Genomic DNA, 11,447 nt, shown 5'->3' on the forward strand with positions numbered 1-11,447 from the left:
TGATACACTGTCCATTAATTTTTTCCATAGGTTGACCAAAAATAAAAGTTTTTCACCAAATCACATTCGGTTTCAAAGAATTAATATTTTCTTTAAAACACCATCTTGCATCAACTTTATTTCTACCAAACGTCTTATTGACAATTAATTTTATTCTAGTATTTTAATTATTTTTTAATCAAATAAAAGCTAAATATTACATGGTCCTTCTGGGCACTACTATGTTTACTGAAGTGTAACATTTAACTATTTGTCACTTGGCAGTATATGAGTTAATCCATGTGATAATGACCCCCACAACTAGAGTTGCCATGTCAATCAATCAGTCCGGTTTTGGTCAGGCTGAAATGGACCTAAGCTGGTAATAGGCCAAACAAAAACCTAAACATAAAGTCAAATGCCAATTTCGATTTTGGTCCCATTTTTTTTATCAGATTGACATGGCTCTTATTGAATGCTACTGGTTCGTTTTTTATTTATTTTTTCATATATAGATATAGATGGAGGTTGGGCACATTGCTAGCTTTCTCGGAGCTAGCGGCTCAACCAATGGGGTGGCCAGGATGGGAGGGACAAGGGGACCTTTTCAGGGGAGAGAGATGTAGATTCAGTGCTGGGTACAATGCTAGCATGCCCATTCTTAACCTTAAATATATGCAGGGGGCAGTTCTTTGTGTAGCAGCGCAGGCTGTGCCTAGAAATATGGGCTGTCCATTCAGGAGGCGGGGTGGTCATTTCGCTCACCCTCATGTGTCTGGGCGCAGCCTGCGTTGCTGCATAGAGAACATTTGGCCATCTATGCATTTAGAAAATACTAAAAATAATGTCTTCAGTTCAGTTTTGGGGTTGATCGGTTTCATAAAACGCCAAATGAAGTGAGAGTGATAAGAGTTTTTGGTTTAATTTCAATTTAGGTTGAACTGGTAAGGGATGGAAATTGGCACCCCTAAATTGAAATAGGTCAAATGGTTCCAAATTTTATGTCAAGGGTAGGTCCAAGCAAGGTTTTAGTAATCAGTATCGGTATCGATTCATATCTATTTGGATCAGTCAGGTTTACCTTTGTTTTATTAAAAATTTAGATTTTTGTTTACATTTTTACTCTTATCTGTACCAATTCATGATACGGGATCGGTCAGATCGATATTAATCTCCAATACTGATACGAATCGGCAGATCCGATACCGATTCCTCAAACTATGGTCCAAGCCTCCAACTGACCTAAAACATACTGACACGAACACGTCACACGATTCGTCTACAAACTAAAACCCTTTCCCCTTTGCCCTTTTAAATTCCGTAGTATTTTAAACCTATTTCTTTCCGCCTTTGGATGACGCTCAATGAGACCTCCGATGCTTTCGCGATTTCAAATTCGTTCCCCCCACTTCCCTTCTATCTAATATTCAATGCTCATAATTTCCTCCTACTTTCACTCTGCAACTCTACCTTGTTGCCACTTCGTTTCTCCGCACACCTGGAAACCCTAAATATTTACGCATTTAAAACTGGATATTATGAGCGCGTCCCTTCCTCCAGTGTCGGGGAAGGAGCTACCTAACCCTCCTTCTGATGGCATCTCCAACCTTCGTTTCTCAAATCACAGCGATCATCTCCTGGTTTCTTCATGGGACAAGGTTTGTGCTTTCTATCATCATTCTGTTCTTCACCTTGAGCTTGTTTAATTTGGATCGACCTTTGGCACTGGCTTTGCTTCGAATTCTATGTTTGTATGGTTTTATTGAGTATATCATTTGTTTCTATTGCCTAGAGCGTTCGGTTGTACGATGCGAGCACAAATGTCTTGAGGGGAGAGTTCAAGCATGGGGGTCCTGTATTGGATTGTTGCTTTCATGACGATTCCTCCGGTTTTAGCGTCAGTGCAGATTGCACTGTCAGGCGGTAGGGAAATGCCTCGCACTGCCTGTTTCATGTTTATTCATTTCTAATTTGCAATGCAGCTTGTTAATTTTCAGGTGTTGGAAGATGCTCAAACAATGTGTTTTTTTTTTTTGTGCTCAAAATTTTCATTATCCGTATTAGCATTTTCGTCGTGAAAAGGGAAGAAATCAGGTCTGAGATACCAATTCTGTATGTCAAGCCCAACAGCTCCAAACCTTCTAATAAATTTTCATATTCTTTATCCAAATCATCTTCAATTAAGGGGTTGTATTACATATATAAAGACATTCTAAAATTTTTAAATTGACTTATTAAAAGACTCCTAATCACTTTCTTATATTGACTTAAAGTAAATAAACTTAAAATAGAATTCTTAAAAGCTATTAAGTATCCTAATTTAACTCAAGCACTTAACTTAAAGGGATTTTCTTATTGACACCCCTCAAGATGTCAAATAATTTGTAACCTTATTTTTTTGCCCTTTTGGTATGATGCACAATATTTTTCCAATGAGTAATAGTGTCATTTCACATGCGTACTTGAAAATTTTGCATGACAATGACAGTTTTTGATAATGACATAATGATATGTCACTTTCAACTTATCTTTGAAAACCTTTTTATACCCCTATCTCAAAAACCTTTTGAGAATAAATCAAGTGGCAATTAAACGAAGGTGTCAAGTTCTAAATACACCTATAGAGGTGTCATTCAGACACTCCCTAACTTAAAACACTAATTTCATGTACTAACTTTACCCCCATTTTATGGGTGATACAGTATGCTTGAATACTGCATCAATGGGCTTATAAATTAGGTCTGTTACAATTAAACCCAAGAAAATAAAAGGCCAAACCTATAATATAACCACCCAAAGCTTAATTTCAGCCCATTGGACTATCAACAGCTCCTTGGGGGCCTTCTAAATTTACACATAGGCATCCTTACGGGATTAATGTCTAACGCAACTGTGTCACCACCATCCTCCACCCAAAAAAATGAGATGATCATGATGAGTGTTACATGAACTCTTTTAATGGACAATGTGTTTCTGTCATACATGCATTGGATTCTAAACTCCATGTATTCTTGGCTGGTACTCCAAGATTTCGTTTGCTTGTTTGTCTTTGTTTATATGGCATAAATGAACTTAGCATACTCTATAAGCTCCATTTTCTCCTACACAACGTTCCAAGGTGGAAATGATAAACCAGTTACATTTATTATGTCCTTCTCAGTTGGTATTAAGAGATACTATTTGCAAGATAACCTAGTATTTTAAAATTTTAATCATTTTACTGGGTGAGTTCAAGCTTGTCTACTCAGATTCCATGATGCATGTTGGTTTCCAACTCCTATGACCATGTCCATGTAACACTGGTTGTGACTTGGTGATCACTGCATAAATTTGTATAAATGTTACACATCAATGCAAAAGTTGGGTACTAATTGAAAGAATGTTACTCATGCTTCCAGGATCCCTGCATCCTGTCCTATGCAACTTTTTTTGTGGTTTCTATAGTCATAAATATGAATTACTAAATACACTAATTGTTGAGATGTTATATTAGTTTACTTCATTCTATTTTTCTTTCTCGAAGGCAAGTGGGCCAATGGTTCTCTTCTATTTTGCTTGAGTTTGTTGTGCTGTTAACATGTCGAACCCTAAATCAAGGTTAATATCTAAAGTTGTCATATCATTTTTCAGGTATGTTTTCAGCTCTGGCAAAGAGGATATTTTGGGAAGGCATGATGCACCTGTGCGTTGTGTGGAGTACTCTTATGCAGCAGGTTGTTTCTTTGTATCTGATTCGGTTGACAATAAATTAGATAACAACTTAAAATTTGCCCATTTTTATTCTTGATATATTCAAACTAATCCTGGTTTTCTTTGAGTCAAGTGAGAAATCCTTTTTTGTTTGACTATCTTCTATGTAAATTGTGTAGAATAACCAATGTGATTACTGGTACTTTAATGAAAAGTGAGGTATCATTCGGTTCCCTGTCATCTTGGTGTTATTCCTTTATGATAATTTAGATACTGAGTCTACCATTGAATGTTTCATTGTTGCACAGGAGAAAATGATTATGGGGTTAGTGGGCAGGCTACTGGATTCTGTAAATAGATTATTGAATATTCAAAATGGACTATTGGTGTGGCTACCACATTGGCCTGGGTCATAAGGGCTGCATAATACCTTATCAGGATTAAGAGACTTCTAATCTAGGGTTTACTTTGATGGCAAATTGATGTAGGATAGGCTTCATTTATCACATGGGTAAGTTTTGATTTAGAAGAGTTCAAAAGTGGAAGTTGCTCTCATCTTGTTTCTGGATTTCACATTTTAAAGACAACTCCAGCAAATAAATTAGCATGGATTCCAACAATCAAAATGGTCATTAGGATTCGTGAGAAAGATAATTGCAATTTGCAAAAACTATTCACAAAATAATTGGCAGTTCTGTCCAATCAAAGAAAGTGTCATATTTCTTCAAGGTGACACTAATTAATCATACTGGCATGTTGGTTGTCTTCTTAGAGGATGCTTGCCTTTTTGTATTATATTTTCTGTTTGCCTGTTCCTGTGCCTTTTTTGGTGTGTGTGTGTTGGGTGGGGGGGGGGGGGTGGGGGGTGATAAAGGATCCTGCCGTTTTCTGTCATCCAGCAAATAAAAATGCTAGAAAGAAGGGTCAGCTACCTCATCGATCCCTGATTATGATTGGTTCACTTCATTATTAAGATGGGGGCTAACTATTTAACCTGATTCCTTACCAAAATTACTAAACGGGTTATTACCCCTTACCAAAATTACTAAGTATAAATAAATAAAAGAAAAAACCCAGTTGTCACTATTCAGTTTGGTGTTCAAGGACCTTGGAGCCCTCTAACCATTTTCCTTAAGAAAATTGTAGAATCATGGAGATATTTTCTATAATATGATGGATTATCGGATTAGTAACATGTCTTGTTCCCATCTTGTCACCCACTGGTGCAACACCTAAGTTATGGCAAATGCAGTCATATCTAATTTTAATCTTTTCTAGTCTCGGTGCCAGCTCAACATTTTTACCCTAAATACCCTTGTTGCTTTTTCCATTTCCCTACATTTCACTCCAAGGTGATGGAAAGGGCTAAAAAACAAGTCGACACCAGCAAGGCGACAAGGAGTCGCCTAGGCGACCAAGGCGGCACCAAAAGTCAAGGCGAGAGAAAGGCGCCTGGACGCCAAGGCGTCGCCTTGACAACTATGGTCTCTATGTGGCACTGGATGAATGGTTTGATATGTAGGGTATAAAGCTGATATCTTTCTACCACTTTGTGCACTGTTTGAAAATTTCATTTTATATTCTTTTATTTGACAAATTTGTGAGAATACAAGTCTAGATCTCGTTGTGTGTTACTTCTTTATGGAGTATCAAATAATATGAGCATCATTGTTCTTGTCCTTGTAAAGTTCATATCTCATGCCATTATTTGTTTATATCTACATGATTACAGGACAAGTCATCACTGGTAGTTGGGATAAAACACTGAAATGTTGGGATCCAAGAGGTGCCAGTGGGCAAGAACGTACTCTTGTTGGGACATACCCCCAGCCTGAGCGTGTATATTCCCTTTCCCTTGTTGGCAATCGTTTGGTGGTAGCAACTGCAGGAAGACATGTAAATGTCTATGATCTGCGGAATATGTCTCAACCAGAGCAAAGGAGGGAGTCTTCGTTGAAGTATCAAACTAGATGCGTACGTTGTTATCCCAATGGAACAGGCATGTAATGAAACCTAAGAACTTCTGATTATTAATATTTTATTTTGACTTCTTTCACGCATTTTATGTTGTCTTTTTGACTTCTTCCGTGGTTGTTATAGAAGTCTATGTCATAAGCACCTCAATTGTTTGTATTCATTTTATTTCTCATTTACTGATCTTATTCAATTGTTAGTTCTTATCATTTATCGGTTTTTTGTCATGTTATTTTCTTATCTCTGAATTCAATTTGATTTTTAAATCCCTAGTTTTGGCACTCAATCACCCTCTCAAGTTTAACCATACTGAAAGGAAATAAATATCTTCTTCCTCATGGTCTCTACCCTTTCCCTTTGCTTCTTAATAGGTCTTTTACTTTTAAATGCATGTGTGCACACACCTTCCTCTTTCTCCCCCCCCCCCCCACACACACACATGCATGCACGTGGGCTAAGAGATGTTAATGAATAATCAAAATTGTGGGTCTGATGTGTGTTCGTATTTGTTTTATGGTATCTACGTTCATATTATTGGGTTATCAGATACGAATTTGGATAAAGGGAGTCCAATTTGATAATATCTGCTCTGTTTAGGCTTCTGATACGGTATTCGGATTTTTATCCATATCTGAGTTCATAGAACACCCCCCCCAAAAAAAAAAGAAGAGGGATGTTATCAAGTGAATGTACCAATGATAGTTTCGTTCTTGTTCATTTCCACCGAAGAGTTCAACAAAAATTGCTGCAGGTTCTCTCTCTCTCGCTCTCGTGTACCCAGGAAGTACCCATATTTATGTGGTCAGATATACTAGTGCTCAGAGGGCAGGCCTTGGTGCAACGATAAGGTTGCTCTTGTGTGACCAAGTGGGTCACGGGTTTGAGTCTAGAAACAGCCTCTCTGTGAAAGCAGGGGTTAGGCTGCATACATTATGACCCTTCCTAGACCCCGCAATGACGGGAGCCTCGTGTACTGGAGACGCCCTTTTTTTTAATATACTAGTGCTCACACAGAAGCAACCAACCCGTTTTTATCCCACTCCAGAGTGCTATCGTGTTCTTGTTTTGTAGACTATGTTTCATTTTTTTTTTTTTGGGGGGGGGGGGGGGAGTGGCGGGGGAGGAGGAGGTTGTAGATCGAAGTTGTTAACTTGTTTTGTAATTAATTATGTTTTTTTTTTCTTTATTAATTAGTTGGGCGGACATCATATTTAGATTAATCCATATTGAATTTGGAATTTATGTTAACTGGATCCTTGACTTTTATTGAATTCGAATTTGATAATCAGTTTTAAATATCCAGTAGATGTCGAATTGAATTCATCATGTTACATCGATTTCATTTACATCTCCATGGTGTGCTTGGTCGAGTGCAACAGATACATAAAAAATAAAAATAACATACATTAATCTTAGTTAGTCCCTCCTCAATCTTGGGCCATATGTATATCCTAGTGAGCTTGAAGAATCTGAAAGAACTATGGTTTTAGGTAAAGATGTTGCTATGATGGTAGAGGAGAACTGTGATATGAAGGAAGAAATCAAGGTTTCATGAGGAAATTCGGTCAGTTGTTTTTTATATGTACCGTTCACTGCCAGGTAGGATGCAGCTTGTGACTGGGTTCAGTTTTGGGTTGGGCTTTGTTTAGCAAGTGACAATCAAATTCTGGGTGGTAGATGTGGACATACTATATGATGTTCTGTTAACCCAACCCACCCATAATGGCAAGTTGCAACCTGTAATTCTGGGAGCGCAGAAGGTGCAGTTTAAAGTATATATAAGAGGATTTTTCAGTTGTCAACTCCATCATTTCTTGCTCATACTTTTACTGTTGAATAATCATCTTAAACCTGAAATGCTTTTTTTGCAGGATTTGCTCTTAGTTCTGTGGAAGGTCGGGTTGCAATGGAGTTCTTCGATCTTTCTGAGGCTGGTCAATTGAAGAAGTAAGTTCTCTATATTTAGGAAAGATATTTTGCAGGATCTTACACCATGCAGAAGCATGGGTTTTGTTTGGATGTTGCATCTTTCCTTGTTTGCATGGACCTTCCCCAAGCTTCTTCGTGTTGTTTTTTTGAGATCATTTAGGAACCCTGCTTTGAACTCTGATCTCACTCAAAACTGCACATGACAAAGATAAACTTTTGAGTTCATGTCGATCAGACATTAAAGTATACCCAGTCAATGTTATATTTGCAGATGTGATCTTAAGTAATCTCATAATGTTAATTAGAACCTAGCTCACTCTCTGGATGAGGACACTACCAAAATGAACATGCTAGCGAAAGCTTTGTGTGCTGGTGCACATCATGTTGTCAAATATTGGGGTTGGAATGTTGGATTGGATGAGACCAATCTAACAATCTGGTACCAATACCAAAATTATGTTAAAACTTCTCTCATGGTTGTGGTCTGTTAGTCAGGATTGGGATCAGATCGGGATTGCCCATGGCCGATCCAAGTAAAAAATCCCAAGTTTTAAAACCTTGGTGAAAAATTGTATGGTTTTTCAGTATTTTAATTTTTTTTATTGTATTTGTTGATGGGATATAAACTTCATGTAGATATGCTTTCAAGTGCCATCGAAAATCAGAGGCTGGAAGAGACATGGTGTATCCTGTCAATGCCATTGCATTCCATCCTATGTAAGTATTTTCTTTTGTTTTATCTTGTAATTGTCTTCTTTCGTCTTTGGTTTATTCGGTGGAAGATTGTGGTCTTGAGCTGTGATACACTTTGAGCGGGTGATCAATTATGTATTCTTTGATCTGTCCATTTAAACCTATGATACAGATATAGGATCTCTCAAGAGTTCCAAATGTACACTCGTTAGAAGGGCTTACCGTCAAATCAGTCACTTTTTTGAGATAATTTGATCTGGTGAACGATGGTGGTCCTGGATGATTGCCTATATCTGTGATGGGCTCGGTTGGCACCAAACTTTGTGGAGATGTTCTCCATGTCAGCCGCTTTCTAAGTTTTAACTCATATACATACTGCCACATGGTGGAGTGAAGCTATGGAAAAAGGTTGTAGAAGTCCATAGTTTGAAAGAAAAAAAATGTTGGATTGCAATAAATTCAAAGAAAATGGTAAACGCGTGACAGGCCAAACAGTTGGGATGGGTGAGGAAACTTGACTAGTGGACAGTCCAGATTACCTAACTATCCAATGATCAGAATGGCCGGAGCAGTCCTCCAAGTGTCAGAATTGGCTGCCTGTCAATGGCAAAAGTTTCCTTGATTGCAGACCTAGGAATGTTGTCCCTACATTTTCTTGTGGTACTCGCTTGGTCTCTTCTTATAGTTTTCATGCTCCTGTGGTCCACTTTTGCAGCTATGGTACTTTTACCACTGGTGGTTGTGATGGGTATGTAAATGTGTGGGATGGCAACAACAAGAAGAGACTATATCAGGTAACAGGCAACATGGTTCAGGATGTACTCTTTCCTCCCCCCCCCCCCCCCCTCTTTTCTGTGGGCTTATCTAGGACCACACATTAATTATATCTGCTGTTTTCTTTTTATTTTTTTTTACTCAGTACTCAAAATATCCTACAAGCATTGCAGCTTTATCCTTCAGCAGAGATGGTCGATTATTAGCTGTGGCCTCTAGTTATACATTTGAAGAGGGAGATATTCCGTATGATTTATTGTGAAACTCTTTTTTCTATTTCTTCCTCTATTTTACCTTATTGCTTGCATTCATTCATATTCTATCTTTTGCAGTCATGAACCAGATGCCATCTTCGTGCGTAGTGTAAATGAAGTTGAGGTTAAACCAAAGCCAAAAGTGTATACTGCTCCTGTGTAGCCTGGGGTGTAGAGACAGGTTCCTTCTGTTCAATATTGTCTATTGAATATCTTTATCCAGAACCTCTACTGCATAATTAATGTATGGCTTTTTCAAAGAGCACTGGACTTGAGCTTGACCTGGCCTTTTCCAGGTCTGTTAACCTTTCTTTGTTCCATACTTGTAGATGAATTGACTGATGTACTTGCTGCAGTAGGTAAATCAGAGCTGTATTATTACCCTCTATAGCCTCTACCCCCATCAGGCAAGAATTAATGAAATCATCTGCAGTTCTATCAATCTCTTGGACAAGCGGTTCAATTCTTCCATCCATTTTTCAATCTCATTTACTGATATGGGTATTGGATTTCCACTGTGATCGTATGGCTGCTCAAATATGTGATTTAATTATTTTATGGCCAAATGTTCTTTGTACTAGGGTGCAGACTGCGCCCAGATACATGGGGATGGGCGAAATGACCACCCTACCCCCTGAATGGCAGGCTCATTTGTCTGGACGCAGGCTGTGCTGCGGTACAGAGAACATCAGCCCTTCATTTAGAAGATCTTGTCCTCTTTTTAGTAAACAAGTTGCTTGGAGATATAGCTAGGTCTTCCCTCGTTTACATGCCCAGTTTTGGGGTGACTTTTGGAGATCCTTCAGAGTTTAGTCTTGCAATATCGACTGGCTTAACTGGTCTTTTTCTGTTTTACCCTCTTAATGTGTTTCTTAACTTGCTTCTTTACAAATAGTAAATGGCCATTTGATAGGCTCCGCGTTTATCCAATATATTGGCGATTTTTTTTCCAACTTTCTAATGAGTTCAATGACACAAATGGTTAATTGTTTGTTGCTTTTGAAAGTGGACGGTAGCAGGATGGATGTTTTCCTCGGCTCTGAGAAAACAGCCTACTGCGTGGCAGTTCACTTTGTAACCAATTTTGATGCAGGGTAAACTCCATGGTTACCCATCGAACTACAGAATTTCTGTCCAATCTGAATTATATGTAGGTTCCGTTTGTTTCAGTTTACTTGTTGAAAATTTTCTAATGCTTGTTTCCATAAAAAAAACAAACATTGGAACAATTTTCAACATTTTAAATTTACATCTATATTTTTCTGAAGTTAAATTTAGGTTGAAACAAACAGACCTGGTGGGAAAATTTGGAAACCTCGAAATCAGTCTTTGCAGCACAGTTTCGATAGTTTGCCATTTCCATAACTTAATATCTTAATATAAAGGTGAAAAGTGAAAACGAAATGAAAGGAAGGACTCAAGTCTATTCTATTTTGTTATCATATTGCTATTAAATTGTGGAGGAGAATCCTTGCTCCCTTCTTCAGTATACGTGTTTCCAGCACATGTACCTGACCTTAGAATTTATATTTCAATTTGAGAAAATTTAGATGATATTATGCTTATGTTGTGTTTGATATCCATTCTTGAAATCGATTCTGGGTCTATACTTTAGAATGCATTTTGAAGCGAGAAAATAGAGAATCAGATCTCATAATGCATTCTAGACTTGGGCTTGATTTGGTATGATTTCTATTTCAATTTCATGAGATGATTTTTATTTCAGAAATTGGTTGGTGTGATTGTTCACCTTATTTCTGTGAAATAGAAACCAAGTAGAAATTCTGAATTAACTGAAGAGTTTTTTCAAAATTTCTACTTCATTTGATTTTACTCTTCCTCTTTAATGAGCACATGGTTAATTTGATGGGCAAAATAATAAACATAAAACACCACCCTTCTTCTTTTCGTAATGGATTTTTTTTATTCTTTAAATAGTTGATATTGATACAACCAAAACAATTTCAATTTTTTGACCAAAAATCTATCAGCCCCATGAATTTTTATTTTTTTTCTTTTAATGAGAATCAGCCCCATGAATTTGAATTGAACTTCCTAGGTCCTCCTTTCCCTTTTCAATTTTTGGCAACAAGCTTCCTTCCCTTGGGCGATTCAAACCCTATAGACTCAATTTTGAGAGTTTCCTTTGTTGTA

At 37.6% G+C, this 11,447-nt stretch overlaps 1 protein-coding gene across 1 annotated transcript; it reads left to right on the plus strand.

Annotated features, from left to right (window-relative positions):
- The first annotated feature begins 1,406 nt into the window (after positions 1–1,406).
- On the plus strand, positions 1,407–9,584 carry LOC122660585 (mitotic checkpoint protein BUB3.2). The gene is made up of 9 exons (XM_043855955.1): positions 1,407–1,637; positions 1,772–1,902; positions 3,610–3,692; positions 5,402–5,668; positions 7,515–7,590; positions 8,209–8,289; positions 8,981–9,059; positions 9,185–9,285; positions 9,372–9,584. The coding sequence occupies exons 1-9, from the start codon at positions 1,518–1,520 to the stop codon at positions 9,454–9,456; spliced, it is 1,023 nt and encodes a 340-aa protein (XP_043711890.1). The 5' UTR covers positions 1,407–1,517; the 3' UTR covers positions 9,457–9,584.
- The last annotated feature ends 1,863 nt before the right edge of the window (positions 9,585–11,447 follow it).

Source organism: Telopea speciosissima, chromosome 4 (genome assembly GCF_018873765.1).
Source record: "Telopea speciosissima isolate NSW1024214 ecotype Mountain lineage chromosome 4, Tspe_v1, whole genome shotgun sequence".
Taxonomy (NCBI): Eukaryota; Viridiplantae; Streptophyta; class Magnoliopsida; order Proteales; family Proteaceae; genus Telopea; species Telopea speciosissima.